At 39.1% G+C, this 18,977-nt stretch overlaps 1 protein-coding gene and 1 long non-coding RNA gene across 6 annotated transcripts in view; one reads left to right on the top strand and one right to left on the bottom strand.

The window, feature by feature from the left end:
• Positions 1 to 18,977, top strand: part of LOC128851997 (uncharacterized) — a 178,299-nt gene that overhangs the window by 56,988 nt on the left and 102,334 nt on the right. For all 3 annotated transcript variants that reach the window (XR_008449596.1, XR_008449595.1, XR_008449594.1), the window contains exon 5: positions 7,590 to 7,643. This is a non-coding gene — a long non-coding RNA (uncharacterized LOC128851997). The remainder of the gene's footprint in view (positions 1 to 7,589; positions 7,644 to 18,977) is intronic.
• PDE5A (phosphodiesterase 5A) overlaps positions 1 to 18,977 on the bottom strand; it is a 134,210-nt gene that overhangs the window by 45,569 nt on the left and 69,664 nt on the right. For all 3 annotated transcript variants that reach the window (XM_054064870.1, XM_054064869.1, XM_054064868.1), the window contains 2 exons: positions 5,797 to 6,382; positions 4,037 to 4,126 (listed from right to left, as the gene is read on the bottom strand). In XM_054064870.1, the coding sequence (XP_053920845.1) occupies positions 4,037 to 4,126; positions 5,797 to 6,382 (676 nt within the window). The remainder of the gene's footprint in view (positions 1 to 4,036; positions 4,127 to 5,796; positions 6,383 to 18,977) is intronic.

The raw sequence follows: 18,977 nt of genomic DNA, 5'->3' as shown, positions 1-18,977 counted from the left end.
CTGGGCATATTTCATAAAATAAAATTCAACAGGATATTTTCCAAAGGCTGTTGTTAATAGCGTAGCACCCCTGATTTCTTGGGAAAAGCTCCCTAGTAACAGGAGGTAGGATGAAGTCAACAACAAACTGAACAATTGGAGTGAACATTGCCAGAATAAAACATTTCCCTAGCCAATTAGTAGAATGTTCAGTCTTAAATACCCAGAGCCTGGGAGATCTCAGTTAATTAAGCTAAAAGTTCCCATATGAAAAAATCCTACAGATTTTAGGAGAAATTAAACCGAATTTAGAATTCTATGGAATAGAATTCTATGGAGCTCAGCTGAAAGAAAAAATTCAGAAATAACAGAAAATTATGTAAATCCTGTAGATGTTCTACAGCAGCTGTGATGAATCCACACATCAGAGACCACCCATTCTACAGATATTCCAGACCGGTTAGAGAGCTGCACTGAGTCTTGTGTTGGTTCTAGATAACTCCAGAAGTAGGTTTAAACTAAGACTTCTGTTCCCTATTCGGTTCTGTCAAATTTTGTCAAAACAACTGTTCATTTACAAATGTCTAGAAAACCAGATGGAGACATTTCAGGTGATACTTTTTTTTGCAACAACAACTTCTGTAGTCCTTTTTCTGCCTCTCTGAATGAAAGACCAAACAAAATCAGAAGAAAGTGCCACTGCATTTACTGACTTCATTATGGGAGCTCTAGAAGGCAAATCATTACCACTTGAAGCTTCTGAAAAACTAAAGCTTTAAGGACACACCAAGAATGAAAAGCTGCTTTTTGAGATACAGAATGCTGAGGTGCCACAGCCTTAGGTCTTCTGCCAGTAGCAGTAAAACCCCGATTACTGAATAAGCACTGTTGCACTGAACTGGTTAGCATTAATAGCCACAGCTGAAGCCTGTGGCCAACAGTACTGGTGTCCTCTCACAAAAGAAATAACCATGGTAAACAAGCTGGCTAATGCTAATTTTTCATTCGTGGCTTTTGTACTACTAAGGACAAAAATTCAGCCTGTTTTGAAGTTCTGATGTATTCTCTCATATATGTTGATAACCCACGTAGCAAGATTACCTACTGTTATCTGGATAACTGTATTCAGTTATCTGCTCCTACAGAAGAACCACCAGAAATAAAAATCTTTCAAGATCAAAATGGAATCTTCGCTTCACAATCACCTTATGACAAATCTCCATACAGGAATAGGTGAATAAATCATTTGACTTAGAACCATTTTGGTTTTCTTTTAAAGTAGAATACAATTCAGGTTACCCAAGGTCTTTCTTCTTGTGCAGCAAGGGTTCAGAGATGTCAGAACTCTGTTCAAAGCCCCCAAAGGCAGATGCAAAGCTCGGTTAGTTTGCACTTGTCATGTTTCATGGGAAAACCAGAACTTTTCATAAAGGTGGCACTATACAAGCCCCTGTGAGCTGATCTTAAAGACATAATCAGCAAAATCTTCTGCATCTGAAATGCAATGTTTCTGTGGCATTTCTGTCAGCAAGAATAGGCTGATTAAGGGACGGGGGAAAGTTCTTTTACTGTTAAGAGAATGCAATTCCATTCCTCATCTACATCTGTGAAGAAGGAAAGTCCTCATATTGCCCTATTTTTTTCTTATTATTCACAGTTCCTGGGTCCTTTTTTATGAGCTCTTCTGTGAATCAAACTCTTTCATTCTTTACATCTATGGAATTTCTTACTAGCTGTTATTTTTAAGTGAGACTTTATTTTCTCACATGCCTCATGGAAATATAGGCAAATGTAAAAAACATCTACTGGAAAAATCTCCATACTTCATCAGGCCCAGAGGATTTAATAATCAGCATGAGATTTTCTTCCTCTCAATTAGTGACTCTTTAGTTTTAAAAAAAGAGTACTAATACTAAGCAAACAAACAGAAAACTCCAGTTGCTTCTCTTTCTCAGCGTTTATTTTTGGACGTCTTCCAGAATCGTCTTTTGACTGTAGCTGCTGACATCCTGGGCTACAGCAGCATTCCCTGGCCTCGATGTTACTAGAGGGGCTTTGGGGATTGTTTTATTTTATTTAATGGGTAGGAATCAGTATTCTGTTTTGGTTGTTTGGGGGTTTTTTAGAATAAAAAAAGCAGGAGAAGCCAAATGGCAAATTAAAAGACTGATTCACTGACTCCGATATCTGTCCAGAAACATGTCAGCCACGTGTGATGGTGAGAGGGTGCAAAGCTGTCCAGCAGAGACTTTAAAATCAGAAAAAATTAAAAAGTGCTGTCCTTTCCTACAAGAAATACAGTTTTGTCTCTTCAAATTATGGTCTATGAGTAGAGTGTAACGGTCTCCTCAAACTTCAGGTTGGCTGAACTTTTCAAAACAAACATATTCCTGCTTCCTTTCCCCTGGCTTATGCACTTTGGAGTAGAAAGCCAGCTGCAGATACGGCCAATTGCAGGTTTATTCAGCCTGAAAGTCATGGTGTATTGGACCAGCAGACTACAGCTCTTATTCCTTCCCCTACCTAACATCAGGACCTGGTGAGAAGTAAGCACTTCCATGCTCCCTGGCCAGCAAGGGATCATTTCTGATCCAAATTACATAGAGCACAGCCTTTTTTTCCATTCAGCAAAAAGAAAAAGGGATGGCTTCAGTGAAATTTAAACATTTGCATCAGCCTGACATGGATCACTGGTCCCTGAGAGCTCTTCACACAACATCTGCCTTGCTCATTAGCTGACCCAGGGCCAGCAGTGGCTGCTGCCAGTTAGAAAGGGGAAGACTTTTAAGCAGGAGCGGGAGTAGGAGAGGATCAAGTGGTGTCCTTGGAAGAACTGAAAGAATATTTTAAGTAAAAATTACCAGTTGGTGAAGAAAGGAAATCCTGGATGATCATCCAGGTCAGCTAGAATAAGACTCAAGAGTTTAACCTATTTATTTAAAGAAAAAAAGGGTTCAGTGCAGTAGGGCTCAAGGTGATACATCCCATAAGACGAGAAAAAGATGAAAAAGCAAGAAAAATAAGGTATGATTTCTTCAAAGCAATCTTGGCAGCATTTCTTTTTGAAGTCTAAGTTTGCATAAAGCAAACTATAAATGCCCTGAAAATAAAGGAATTACAGGAGAGAAAGATCTCCGTCTTAAAGCTCTGCCACACTCTATAGAAAGCCTTACACTGTATGAGTATTCTAAGAACTGGCAACGTGGCTGAAGGCTACTACATCCACGATTAAAAAACTCCAAACTTACTTTACTTACTCCCTAAGTAAAACAGTGGACTTGAGGTTTTTTTCCATTAATTGGCTTTCATTGACTTTACTGAATTCACTCCTCAACTACTACTCAGTGCAAGGAGATATCGTTAGTTCACAAGAATTCTCCCTACTGCAATAGGATCAGACAGGAAGAGACAACTGTGAGAAGCAATGCAGACAGGAAATATGTAGAAGAGTTCAATGAGCAGATTCACATTTTTTCAAATAAGGACTGATTTGAATTGCATGACTTGTGGATGACTTTTCTGAATCACATTGACACTATGTGTTTTTCAATGCTTGATGTTAAGCACTTAACATGTTTCTTAATTTATTACTTGGGAGCCAAGTTAAAAGAATGTAAAAAATGCCCTTTTAGACAACGATAAAACCCACTTTGTGTGCTCTGAAGAAAATAATGTAGGTACAAGCTAAGCTGAAGCACAGTAACTCTTAATTGCAGTCTGAGCACCAAGACAGACCGATAAGTGTGCAGAGAACTTTAAAGCTGACAGATACTTGGTACAGGGACCAGGAACAGCACTTCTAGAGTTAAATACATATATATTCTCCTGCTGCATCTGGGATTAAACTCTTCTTGACAATTCCCTTTGGCTTACATTACTGAACTAGATAAGATAAAATTAATGTCCAATCAGACAGACTTTTCCAAAAAGTGATGGTTTCAAACTTACAGTTTAACTTACTTAACTTACAGTTAATGACTGCCAGCTAATAAGAGCTTACAACATTAGCATAGCGGGAAACAGTATTCCATGAAGTGATCCCAATACCACAACTTACCTCTTCCCTGTGGTTCTTTATTGGCATACAGAGAATACTCTGAGTCTTATACCCGGTGATCTGGTCAACTTCTGCATTGAATCTTGGATCCTTAAACAATAGAAAAATACATACAATTATTTGACTACTTGCTCTAGTTTAAAGGTTAAGAAAAGTACAATATTTGACTTAACCATTATCCAGGATAACAGGATCCATTACTAGCTAATAATTATATAAAGTTGTTACGATCACTATCTTAAAACAACAAAAAAGCACTCCTGTGGAACATGAGTGCTTGTGGATAAACAGAACTGCTACAAAGAACAAAAAACCCAAAACCCTGAGAGAAGCCCTTCTTGAGCCTCGACCACCATTATAGTGAACATATACATTATCCCTAGTAGAGCTTTTATCATTAAGAAGAAATTACAGAAATATACTGAAAGACACATGGCCACAGAGGAACAAAGTTTCAGGAATGTGGTTAATGGTTTTGTTTTTACCCAAGATTGCTTGTTTCAGCTGAATATTGTTATAAAACTCTGATTTTTTTAAAAAGAATCTTACCAAAATAAATCAAGACTATTTTTAAAGGCTGCTGTTATTTCACTAGTAATTGATTTCAAGCTGAGCACGGTGGATCCAATTCATGAATGAACTTTTAAACTACATGGACAGGTGATGTCCTGCTGAAAACTTCCGCTTCGCAAATGATTAAACAATTTCTGAGGCAGCAAACAAGTTTTGTTGAAAACAAAGCCATATGAAATCATAACGCTCCTTTTTCCTTCTGAAAATATCTATTCAGTAATGTTATCTAATTCTCTAAGCATGCTCAGGTTAACTGAAAGATCGCTAGTCAGAGGCAGTAATTTTCACCTCTGTATGCCTTTACTAATTCAAAGCACAAAACCAGCATATCCAAAGAGCCTGGAATGAAGAGATGCAAAACTCACAAGAGATGTCCTCTCTCAGTGCCAGCTCCTCTTCCTTTTATCATCTAGCCTTGTATTAAAGAACTCAAATCACAGAGTATCATTTCATTTGGGAGACCTCCATGCAGTTCAAACCCTCATTCCATTCTTGTTCATTCAGCTCCTGCTCTTTGTGCCTCAGGTATGATAAAATCCTATGAAGTAATTTTAGTCATAGGACTCCCGTTTTGCAGACAATTACGCTCACAATTTCATTCAATGTGGTGCAGAGCTATCTTATGCCCTCACATGCAGAAATGTAAACATGCAAGTTGTCCAAAGCTAGAAATGCAAATACTGGTTTGCACAGAGCTGGTTACATTGGGGCCAATACGGAATCACAGAATGGCTTGGGTCAGAAGGCACCTCAAAGCCCACCCAGTTCCAACCCCCTGCCACGAGCAGGGACACCTCCCACTCGATCAGGTTGCTCAAAACTTCATCCAGCCTGGCCTTGAACACCTCCAGGGATGGGGCAGCCACCACTTCTCCAGAAAACCTGTGCCAGTGCCTTACCACCCTCACAGGAAAACATTTCTTCGTAATATCTGACTGCTAATGTCAAAAGTTACATAATTTGTTTCGATGTTAGCATTCCTTTAACATTAGTCATAGCTCCGTGTTTCTGTATACGCATCTATCTACATGTGTTGTAACCAAAAACATGGTGTCAGGTTTGCATCTTGACTGATGTAAGTCAACGTAGCTCCAAACACATACACTGGAATACCAATATTACAACAGCTGATAATATGGCTTTGTTCTTTTTTCAAGAATTGGCCAAGATCAGTTTTCTTGGTTTACCTCATACGCATTCTTGATGTTCAGAGGCTGGCCTATAGCTGCTACGTGACCCACAATGCCCTTGTTCCACTCCAGGCGAATGCAGTTGTTGGATGCCTCTTCCAGCGTGGAGCCTTCTGCCACGTCAAAGAGCCTGCTTACAAGAAACTTCTCATTCGAGCTGTCCTCACAGACCAAGAACAGGGAATAGCGATCAGCTGCTATAAGCTCATGGATATGTAGGAAAATCTTATGGCAAAGCGCTGTGACATCCAAGTGACTAGAAATATCTTTCACGAGTTCTAATAGTCTTGAGCACTGATCCCCCGCGCTGGTCTCAATCCTTGGGGATGGCAGAGGCATCTGTTCCTTCTTTTCAGAGTCGGAGAGGAAGCTCACTGCTCCTACTGAGTCCTTGACAAAAATAGGCCTTAAGGGTCTGTCAAATTCCGAAGCAGAGATTTTCCTCGCTGGCGTCCCAGAGTTGGTGGTCTCAGCACAGGCAGGCTGGTGACAAGCACACGCAGCGGCACTCTGGGACTTGCTTCCCTCCTTGCAGACAGGGATGGTGTGAACTCTCTCAGCAAACCATGCATTAACCATTTCTCTGCAAAACAAAAATAAGTACAGTACATGATGCAAGTTAAAAATCTGCAGAAACTAATACATATTGGAAGACGACACTGCAAAGAGGATAACCTTAAGCCTTTTCATACAGTGGATGTGAGAGCACCTTTAGTGCTTCTCTGTATCAGTAGTCTTCAATTTTACACAACACTTCACCGAGATTAAGCATTGTGTTTTATGCTCCATTAAAAAAAAAAAAAAAAAGCTATTTCTCCCTAAAGAAAATATCTGAATGAGGCAGAGGAAGGTGGTTAACGCTTTGGCTTTCAGAATATAAAGGGCAGAATATAAAGGATCAGAAGCTTACCCTGTAATTTTGTGGTTGAAAAGTTTTGGTCCTTCCCATTCCTCAGATTTGGTTTTCTGTGCAAGATGTATTTATACTCATATGAAGACAAAACTTTCTATTTTAAATCTGATTTTCCAGGCTATTTCTAACTTTAAAATAAATCAGAACTTTAATTCTGCCAAATCACCTGCAGCCCCTCCTATTTTTATGTTGCCTACACACTATTTTTAAATGTACTTCCCCTGCTCTCTCAAAGTTCATGATAAAAAGCTGTTTTGACTCAAAGCACTAAAGTTTTGCTTAAAACTTTCAGGAAGAAACGTGGATATTTCTAATTCAACCCCCTAGAAACTAATGAAAAGACAGATTGTTTTCATGCGTTTCTCATAGTGCCTTCCCTTGCAGATGAAACTCCATGCCTAACTCAATGCAAAATGCTGAATCCCCCCAAAATTATGGTTTTGAAGTTAAGCATTAACTATAATATGTCACGCATCTCTAGTATTGAGCTGTGTTTCTCAAATTAACTTTGCACTAAAATACCGACCCTAATAATGCCTTCACTAAATACAACATATCTAGAATTATCAATAAGCAAACATATCAATAAGCAAACAAATCAATAACGTGAGTATACTTTTTCTTACCACTGTAATATTTTCTTGTCCAAAATCTGTTGGTTTCTTGTTTGTTTGTTTAAATACAGGGCTTTTTATTTCATTTACTTAGTGTCATGGACTCATCACAGTACGTGATCTAATCTCAGAAGAAACATTTTCTTCTGAATTACATAATATACGGGCCTATGAACAGCAAGAATCCTATTTTAAAGCCTGATCTTTTGGAAACCTTTCATGGTGGTCATGTTTTAAATTTGGGATATTTTTTATTTGCTCAGCAGACCACAGGAATTTCGAGAGTGAAGCTGAATGAAAGCATGGAAATCAGTCAGGTTAGTCAGCCGCTGATCGGTTAACATGCATCAGTATATGCTAAATGTGAAAAGCCCTGTACAGAGCCTTTTTCTCCTTACAAAACAGCTTCATCTGTATTGCAGAATGCAATACGGCAAGTGTAATTAACCATTAAGCCAAAGTAAAGTAATTCATCAAAATCTAAAGTCCGCCAATATTTATTAGCAAGCAATCCACAACAGGAAACTTATTTGTCTTCTGTTAGGAAAGTTTGAAACAAAAAAATTGTGTCTGACTGAGGTAAATATCATTCAGTGTAGCTCTATAACATCAATTCTCGTCTTATTCACACTAGCGCAACTCCACCTAAATGAACGATAGGCTATATTTTGGCTTCTGTCTGTGTCCTGCAAACCCTTACAGACATGGTTAATATCATTTATGGCCCCAGTGACCTTCAAGGCTGAATGGCCAGTGTGGTCACATGGGACGTTTGTGAATCTTATGTTGACATGAGTCCAAAGCCATCTAATGAATAGCTGGACACAATGAAGGCAGTGGGAGTTTTGCCTCCAAGTTCCACAGAGCTAGGATTTCATTCTGTGTCTATTTTCCATGAAGCTCCTGTACAGTGGAGCTGTAGCAATAATATAACTCAATCACCACTACAAACATCCCAACAATCTAAAGGTAGTCCAGTTACTGGAAATGTGGAGCTACAGAACACAATGAAATTCCACTGTTATTTGGAAAGAGTTTTGGTTCATTGCTTGACTACTTACTTTTAAAGGCAGCAAGCTCTGCTCTTTAAGTATAATAATAAAAGCTACCAATGATCTTGCTTCATTACAGCAGAGCTATGTATTTTTGGGGGGAGTTACCTGATCCAAATGTTTCTTGCAGCGAAGAAGCATAAAGAAGAATTCACATATTATTAGAACTTCAACTTTATCAAGATTACTTTATAGTACTTAAACAGGACAAACATTAATTGTGGGAGCTGTGACCATGTATTACTGAAATACATAATACAATTTGCATAGGGCAATACACATTTGCAAAGGCTATTTCAATGAGTGTCAAGGTAAGAAGCCAACACTTCATAGCATTTGGAATTTTCATTTCTTAAACTGAATGAGAAAACAGAATAGAAAATTGTGATGAAAATGACTAGAAGTATCTTTAAGAAATATTAAAAGCATAAAACTCAAAAATTTATAACTAAACATAGCAAAACCTCTAAAATGAGTGCTGATAACTCTTGCTGTCATATGTGTTATGTTACATGTGGGTTCTTTTTGTTTTATCCTGATCTCATCAAGGAAATAAATTATCTGGAAATTTTAGCTTTTTCTAAACAAAATTTAGCATCTAGCACTAAGGCTGCAGAAAAGAACCTGAAAACGTGAGCTGGATGCATTCAAAGTCTCAGACACAAAAAGGCAGGTAGAGAATAATCAATAGTTCTAACAGGCAGCTTGTGACTTGACCCAGTTTCGTGATTGTGTGTGTGCTGAACATTGAGGAATGGCATTAATGTAAAATAAGATTTAAAAGTAACTGTATGAACCGAGTATCAGATGGAGAGCATTCTTGAAGCATGAAGTGATGAGGCATAGGAAGCCGTGTACTTTGTCTAGGCATGTTTGAAAACACCCAGGCGTGAACCCATACTGCTGCTGAGGGGCAGCGATTTGCAGAGCAACCTGATTTACTGCTTTTTACACATGCAGAAAGGAGCACATAAAATGCTATCATTTCACCTAGCTCTGTTTTACAATGGATTTACGTACATGGATATGTTGATGTAAGATACATGGCAGAACAAGAATCGAGTACCCTTTGTGAACAAAGCAAAAACGGAAATTTGGTTTATTAGTTGAAACTTGCCATTTTATTATTCTAGAGTGCTGTGTAATGATGTCCCCTGGCCTTCATGGTGTCGTAACAGTAATCAGTAAGAACAATGTATTCTGAATTCTAATACCAGTTCCCAAACGGTAGCCATGAGATAGTTCAGTTTTTATCTTCTTGCCTTTTTACTGTGTAAAATAAGCATTCATTTCTCTATCTTATGGAGATTCTTGAGGGATGTGGAACATAACTGTAAAACCTTTCATGTGAAAGTAACTGTATTTCTTTAATAAGAACTGACTACTTGTTAGGTATCTGCACCACATATGAAGAACTTTTGACACTGAACAGAACTATATGTGGAGCTGCATAATTAGGAGTAACATATACCTGTCCCCATTAATGTCTCTTAGGTGATGGTCCAATAACTTGCCAACATAGTGTGCGATTCTCAAAAAGCTCTGCAGGTTAACAACAACAAATCCTCAACTACACTGTTTAATGCACGGTTTTCAACTTCAATTCATGCAGGCATTTCTATTTAGGCAACAGGAAAGCCGTTCAAATTCAGTTGGAATAAGAACAGTATTCACTGACCTTTACTGAATGCCGCTTCTAACAAGGAAACTATTTAGCTCACACAGTTATACACTTGGGTGGAAGAACTGACATTTCACATTAACCAGCATATTCTAAGTCTTTAATAATCTATCAGACAAAGCCTTGACATACATTTACTTCTTGACACTCAATGCTACTTAACAATGCATGATGAGAAGAGTATTGTTACTAACACAACTACTTCCTCAGCACAGAATTAGCACAACAGCTATGTGACACCAGACACGTACTGAATCACAAGTGCAGCTAATGGAAATCCCTAACAAGTGCTGTGTATGATTAAGATGTCATTTTGAAAGGTCTACAGGAAGGAACAAACACTTGTGGCTACCCTATTCATATGAATGGTCTTCAGTAAGCACTGGCATTGTCAAGAGCTGATTGTAAGGACTTTTGCTGTAGAAGCAAGTTCAATGTTGAAGGAGTTCATTAAACAGGAGCAGATACTCATCCGTAGCGACCTATGCAGATAGTTAAAACCACTGCTATGTCGTCATCCCAGCATAGCAATCACCACACATGGGGAATTACAGGCATCAGCACAGCAACCATTCCTCATGAGCTGCACGCATCCTTTGCTGCACAACAAGCCTCCACTCAGGAAAGCAATAATTTATCTCAGAGTTCATAAATAAGAATAGCTGAATATGAAGTAACCATTTTTAGCCACTTCTATTGGTTAAATCCAGTCTTTCCTCTATAAAACACGGTTTCAAAGGAGCATGACAATAGTCACTGCTGAAATTGCCTGAAAGTACCTCATCAGCAGATGACAAAATTGGAGAGGAATTTTGAAGTGACAGGGGCGAGAAAGGGATGAAAATACTACGGCAGGTAAAACATTTGGAAAAAAGAAGTTTGTATGATCATCCACCTGTCTCTAAACCTAGAAATTTTCAATATGAATAGGCAACAAAAATAGAAAATCACTGGGTGAGAAAACAAAGGCATGAAGAGGCAACATGGCTTGAGCCAAGTGATGCAGAAGGGCTCAAGCAGACCTGAAGAGAACCTTGCTTTAGTTCCTGTGCTGTATGCATCAAACCATAGTGACCTGACACTAATTACTATTCTACTCATACTCTGGGAATATTAAATAATTTATTGTGCCCATCTTTGCTTCACTGCGATTATCTTCAAAACACACACCCAGGGAATATGTGTGAAGAGTAACAGCCAGGTTGTAACTGCCTTGCTCACACATATAACCATGCTATAGACAAAAGACCATGCCAGTGTGACCATTCAGCAAGTATTTGCTGTCTTTGCACAAAATATGCAAAAAAAAAGAACAAAGGAACACCGAGATGCAACAATGATTGTGCATTACACCTTGCTTAGCTTGCACAAAGAATGCATAATAATTACTGTACCAGAAAAGTACCGAGTTATAAGAGGCTTGCAGTGAAACAATAAATAATTCCCTGTCTTCTCTGTTGCTTATAAATCTTTCATGTATGCCATGTGCAGTGCTTCAGTAGTTGTGTGGGCTATTTTGCTGAATCTTCATTCAAATCAGTAGTTACTGATAACAGAGTTCAGGAAAGGGATTCAATCCAAACTTGCCTAATAGAGAATGCCAGCTTTCAAGTGTCTGAATTCCCGTGGCCTAGTCCCACTAGTGTTGAAATCACCACTATTTTAAGCCAAGTTTCCTATTTTCTTAATTGCTTCCCTTAAAATAACCACTAGATGTCTTCAACTTTCTCATATCTTGACATAAATAAGACACAGAAATTATTTAAAGCATTAGCAACAACTCGGAAACTATTCAGATTTAACAAATGGGTGTGAAAGTCAAAGTCCCTTGGATATTATACTTGCCTTCCATTTTCTTTCCAGTACTACTTATTTCACAATCATGTTCCAATTGTTTTTGCCTCCTTTCTGGCCATGTAAAGATTTAAATAAACTGTGTAAAGACTCGTTAAATGGAAACAGTAAATTGACTGTAGAAGTGTTTTCAAACTAACTAAAAAGTTGCTTGACGAAGACAGTAATTGTTTTTCCTTAACCTCTTTCCTATTATAGTTACTAGAGATGCTATTTCTAGAAGCAGTAGACAAACAGTTTTTGAAGAACAAGCATAAGCTAAAGTCAGTGTCCATTTTTTGGCACAAGTCATATATAAGCATATATTTAACTTATATTTAACACATTAGGTGTCCTGACTGACTTCTGTTTGACTACAGATGTAAATTAAGAACAGTAGTTCTCGATTCAAACCATTCTCAGGAGTGAAATAACAACATTTTAGAACCATGAAATAATGTAAATTTTGTCTGAATGTTTATATTATTTGTTAAAAAAGGAGGTAGAAGTTGCTGTACTATTTGAAGCAAAAGTATTTGAATATTCTTGTCTATTTTCAAGTTCGCCTTAACAAACAAGCTGCAAGCTTTTCACAAGAAAGCTTTCCTGCATAAAAGGGACTTTTTGTGTCACACTATAAAGAAAGAATAAATCCTCAGGGACTGAAGGTCAGATTCTAAAACATGATGTTTATTTTTCCTCCAAATGTTTACATCTTGTTCCAAGCTTAAAAAATTCAAATATGCAGATGTACCTAATGATTTTGTTATGGAAAGCAACAGGACAATGCCAGTGTCTGTGGTGAAAGATGGATTAAATTTAAGTTCACATCTGCCTGGAGACCTCACATAAGTCTTAGGCACAACTTCACTTCCACTTAAATTCCTAAAATAGGAATTAAGTAGAACTTAAATGGCGCAGAGGCTTTGGGATGGCTCTCTGTGCTAGGGCGAGTTTACCATAATGCACAAATAAATGAGAAAATACATATCTTTTACTAAGTAAATACATTTTGTGGTTATAGTCTCAGTGCCAGACCCAATATGAAATTACAACCATGGAATCATCCATAAGGGCCATTTGAGTAGGGCTTCTTTTCTGCCACTTTGTAAATAGGTCCTTTTGTGTTTCACGCCTTTTTTCTCTTTTCTTCAAGAAGTCATATAAATACGAGAGCATTCTATGTAAATTTACACATGTATCTTTGCCAATAAGCAAGAGAAAGACATGTATTCTGGGGCTTTATCAATTACATTTATTCCTGACAAAAGCAAAATGCTTCCTCTTTAATGGTGGAAATGAAAATAGGTGGCAGCATGTTAATGCAAGTCAAGAATGTATTGTCTAGAATTGCTGTTTGTTTGTAATTTGTGATCCGAGTCATATATTCCCACAGAAGTCAGCTTTAATCTACCATTCAACTCATTGAATCAGAGAGTGGTTTGTGTTGGAAGAGACCTTAAAGCTCATTCAGTTCCGTCCCCCTGCCACGGGCAGGGACACCTCCCACTGCATCAAGCTGCTCAAAGCCCCATCCAACCTGGCCATCCTTTATTGGCTCTGAAGACATCCTAGGTGATGTCTCATGGTTTTTATCCTTGTGCAAAAAACTAGCACAGCGTCCACTGTCTCAGTTCAGTTTCAAAATTAGACCAACTGATATTTTTATTTTATATATATGTAGCTTTGTCCTAATCCTGTACAAAGACATGAATTACCTGCTCACAGGATGTTTCTTCAACAGATACCCAACATAAAACTTCCATGATCTTCTACAATTTAGAAGTGAAAGAAAGGTGTCTAATTTTCTTCTCTCCCACAGAGGCAACGTATGCCTCAGCTCCACTTTTCTTCCCAGTTGCCAGAAATTCGACTCTGTTCTCTAAAGCCTTCCTTGTAAGAGCAAAAAAAATGGAAATGAGCTTTCCCAATGCCTACTAGCATTATCCAAAGTACTGTAATATGATAATACAGTTACCCTGAAACAAAAGCAGGCAAAAGAGATGTGAACTGTTAAAGCAGTTGACTCCATCTTATTTCCTACCTGTCCTCTAAGGTTTACCAGTTGTATTTTAATTAATGCATTGCGCACTCCTGATTGCTTCTTTATTACCTAGGGCAAACAGTATGTAATAAAAGCTCATTCTCCTTGTAGCTGCTCAGTCCTATCCACTGACTAGTTTATCTTCACACCAAAGTCTGTGTAGGAGTTCAGATGATAGCTTTTGGGGAATTAAAGACATAAATTGCTAGGAAGTGATTTCTTATCATTTCTCAAAAATGACAGTTTCGTCAGCCTACAGCAATTGCTCTTCTAGACATTGTTTCCAAAACACTCCAGCACACACCTAGTTGTGTTTCCAAGAATAAATGCCAAAAATACTTAATCACATTTACAACTTCATGAATGTGGGTAACATTCCTTACCTTCCTAAATGCTTTCTGAATCAAGAGTTTAAAATATTTTAGGATGGTCTTAATACTTTGCAGTTACCAAGAAAGGCATAAGGACACAGATACACTGTTTATAAGCTGGGGCAACTACGGAAACCATTAGACCAACAAGAAAACTTCCCAAGATTTCAGAGAAATCAATTTTTTTCCTGTACTTCACTCTCAGAAAAGCTCTGTAAGCATCTAATAAACCAAAGTACGTGGGGGAAAAATATTCTGATCCCTGCATTAACACCTCTGCTCCATGTGGTTTTCAAGCCAGGGTCCAAAGAACCAGTGGGTCTGCAGTCCTCTTGTTAATGCTTCACACAGGATAATGTCAAAAAGAAGTCCTCTTTCAGCACTTCTGAACAATTAGCACAGGATTCTGTTCCTCCACTGAAAAACTGGGGGGTCCTTCCATCACAGAAGTTTAAAACCCACTGCCTGCTTTCTAAGTCCATGTTAGGGAGGAATATGGCTCATATCTCTACACTATTAGGATTATTACTTTTTTGTATGTCAGTAATATCTTCTTAAGAAATAACACAAGGCAAAGCACATTTCAATACAGAACATCCTCAACAGCTCTCTCTCTGAAAATCTGAATTTTCATATACTTGTTCCAAAAATTAATTTCAACTAGAAAAAAAAATCACATGTATTTATATTACCAAACAAAACAATGACCTAATGCATATGACTTATAATATTTACAAGATCAAACATCAAAGAGACGGCTAAAAATGAAAGACATTTTTTGAAAGCCCTCTAGACAGAGAGATTACAAGGCAAACGTCCCAAGTAATTTAGTACTGCAGGCAGCACATTACAAACTGCTTGTCCACCAGCCATCAAGAAGAAAAAAACCAAAACAACCATACTTGAGTATTTTCAGAGTAATAAATGTAATTAATATATTCAAGTTGTGCAGCCTCTGGATTCCGGCAAAGTACAGTTCCCCAGTAAACACCACTTCTGGAATTGTCAGTGAAGCGCCATGAAGTACTGTGCCGTAAAAGACATTTATTTTTCCAAGCACAACCTCACCTTAAATCATCTGTAAATATTTCCCAACCCTGCTAGTAAAACAAGTTGTATTTATAACAAAATAAGATTATTTCCAGCAAAAGGCATGCAAGACATGGGTTAATAATTTGTACCTTTCATGCCATACATTTAGGAAACCAGACAGAAACTGCCTGGAACAATGCAGTTGTCTCTAACCAAGAGGAGAATTTTCACTCTGGCTGTTTTGGCAGTCTGCTGCTCCTGATCACAAGGAGCATTAAGAGAGAATCATTCCCGCACTTTTAAGAGCGGGGACAATCAAGAAGTCAGAAATACAGAAGTATTCCATAGGGGGTTAAAATAACTATGATGTTTGAACAGGATAATGCGTGGATTTCTTTTTCTTTTTCAGAAACATAAAAAGATTAAACTTCAGGAAAAGAAAAAGGGTACAGAATTCGGCCATAACTCAGTACAACTAAAAAGGCTGTAGATGATGCCTTTACAATGTCTAGTGAGAACAATTATATACAACAGTATCTAAACAACAGTATCTAAAATAAGGATAATTTTACTTCAAAACATTTCTGCTTTCTGGGAAGCCACAATATGAAAGGCAATTAATTCTGCAACTTTGAAAGGAGAAAAAAATAACAAGAGGAGCTGAAAAATAAACTCAGAACAAAATAAGTAGCTTAAACTGAGTAGGAGCCAGGCATTTAGAAACTCTTGAACCCGCAAGTGCGCCATAACAAAGTCTCCAGCCAGGTTTGTCAGCCAGCTCACTGTATCGCTACGCAAACCACATTCATCTCCTCCCTGAGCTGGTGGCACACTTCTCTTTGGCTGCTCTGCACTTTGATCGCACTGTAACACCACTTCATTGATAACGATTACTGATAATATCTCTGTATACCACTTGTCTCCCTGGTACAAAATAAAGTAATAAATAACTGATTCCGTAGCTCCCTACTCACAGGATCACAGTTTATTCACACACACGAAGAAGGGAGCAATTTAAAGCTATTCACCTGGCTGACTTGCCTGTAGGATTGCACCCTTGTGCCATACAGGTGGAAGGCAATCCCCATAGCGGGGGGTCAGCCTGCCTCTAGATGCTATCAACCTCGAGGCAGTGCAGGATAGAAACACAGGGTCTAAGCCATTTGTGTGTATCTATATTCTACACCACATTTTAGGGGAGAGGAAGAAAGCAGGTGCAAAGTTACTAAGCAGGTGACCTGCAGCCCTTCTCCCCAAGAATCCAGACTAGGGATTGGGGAGCCTAGTGACTTTAGCAGCTCATTATGAACAACAGTTAATAAAAAGTAATTAGAAAGAAAAGGAAACTTCCTCTTTTAAACTGCCATCTTGACAGAAAACATCATTTTAATTTAAACCATGAACTGATATCAAACTGACCTATGCAAATGCAACAAGAGGTAACAATTCAATAACTATATGAGATGATGTTACACCCAAACTTCAAAAAAAACCCAACAAATCTTCAGGCATAAGACCACGCAATGTATTTCTTTTATAAGTGTTACTTGGACACCTAATTAAAACATTCTTTTGTGGGAATTGCCAAAAGAATTATGGTATAAAATACTCATGGGAATTAACTGCAGATAAAAAAATTATATAAATTATTTAATACCGATAATTAAATAGTTGAATTAGGTTCCAATTCAAAGGTCAGTACTATCAGTGGAAAAGGCTTGGATTAGTCTGTAATAAATGGTTGAGCTGGTGATCTTTTCCTATTCCTAGGTATAAATATTTGAGAAACAGGTACAGAAACTATCTTTATCCATCAGCGATTGTGCCTCGCAGTCTGAAGCAGAATATGCCTCGGCTGCACAAGACACTGAATTAACTTCTTGGTCTATTACTTTTAGGACCTGTGAGGACTTTGGCATATGATGAAGCAAAGCAAAAAAATGAGAAGCAATAAATTAAGATTAGAAAACACCTGAAACTAGTCCAAGGAACACTGCTTTACTAGACAGAGTACATATAACTCTGAGTAACAAATATTAACAGCATAGATTTTGTTAAATGCATTGCTCTTGTACAAAGATTCAACTAAACCAAAGCATGGCATGAAATTTAAGGTTTTTCCCTCTGCAAGCTCTAAATAACACTATCATGTAGAACATTAAACCTTTTCACAAGCACATCAGTCCTTTCAAACCACTCAACTTTACAGGATAGCATTTTATTGAATAGAATATGAACCCACATAGAGTCAGGAAACTCGCTGTCTTTTCAAATGCAAATTTACATACAAAAGAGCTACTCCTTATTATAGAGTTTTTTGTTTATACGGTAAGGACAAAGAAAAACCCCATTCCATGCAAGGCAGTAGGGAAGAAAATTTTGAGACAAACGCAATGTTTCCATCACTTCAAAAACATCACAAAATTGTTCAAGTAAGAACAGTTTTTCCACAACTCCCTCTCTAAAGACAGAGGCACCACCATCCTGGAGACACGACTGCGTTGCACTCTGTGCGCTGCTGTGCCTCTTTCAGCCCCGCACAAACACAAAACTCTGCCTCAGCACTTAAAAAAAGGGACTAACCAAACCCCTCCGTGGGGAAAACCAAAACTGACACAGCGGTTACTATTAATTAGCATTCCTATTTGTTCAATACTACTTCCAGTTTCCGAAGGAAGCGCGACAGGCTCAACTAATGAAACACTCCTTCTCCAAGCTGCTAACAGCCTATTTCCAGCCTATTTCTCGGTGTGCCGGAGAACAGCGAGGTTAACGACTTCCATCTACCACTCTGCACAGCCTCTTTTTAAAAGACAACATCTAAAAGACCTTTTTAAAGGCATTTTTATTATTTTTCCGTCCGAGGACCCTCAGGAAGCAGCCGCAGCAGCACGAGGGCTGCCCGACAGATGGTCACCAGAAAGCTGGTGACCCCTGAAGCTTTCCAGCTTGCGGCAAGTCAATTATTCATGGGGATCTCTCCTCTTACCGCCCCATCCCATGCGGAGAGGAGCAGCACAGCCTCATTCAGAAGGCATCCATCCCTGCTAAGGAGCTCGGGCAAGGAGTAAATCAGCGGTGGGAGCAGATGGTGCCGGCGGTTCGGGAGCAGGAGCGGAGCAGAGGGAGCCCGAGCAACGAGGCGCGGGACCTCCGAACCCGAGCTCTCCGCTCGGATGCACCGTGGGAGCTCTGCTCCGCATCCCCGCGGCTTTGTTTATCGGAAAATATTCAAAATGGAAACCTGACCCCACTTCTAAAAATAGACGAATTTACTCAAGTCCCACAGCCGAAGGGTGTCAATGCTGAGCAAATACCTCGTCTTATCTCCAAAAGGCAGCATGTCAGGCCAGGGGAAGGAGCCCGGGCGAGCTCCTCGGATCTCTACATGGGCTCTTCGCAAGCGCCCAGGGAAGCCGAGCGCGGAGAAGCCGCCCCCGCGGCTCCGCCTGCCCCGCGCTGCCCCCTGCCGGGCAAGAGCCCCTCTGCCCCCGGGGACCCCGACCCCGCCCCGGGGGGCGAGCTCCGCCGCGCTGCTCGCCGCTGCCTTCGCCTGGGGCTGCAAGCCCCGATGCTCTGCTCGCTGCTGCCCTTCCCTCGGGATGCAAGTCCCGCTCCCCGGCTCCCTGCTGCCCTTC

The sequence above is a fragment of the Cuculus canorus genome, chromosome 4 (assembly GCF_017976375.1).
Source record: "Cuculus canorus isolate bCucCan1 chromosome 4, bCucCan1.pri, whole genome shotgun sequence".
Lineage (NCBI taxonomy): Eukaryota > Metazoa > Chordata > Aves > Cuculiformes > Cuculidae > Cuculus > Cuculus canorus.
Note: the sequence above shows the minus strand (reverse complement) of the source record. Positions and strands in the feature narration are given on the sequence as shown.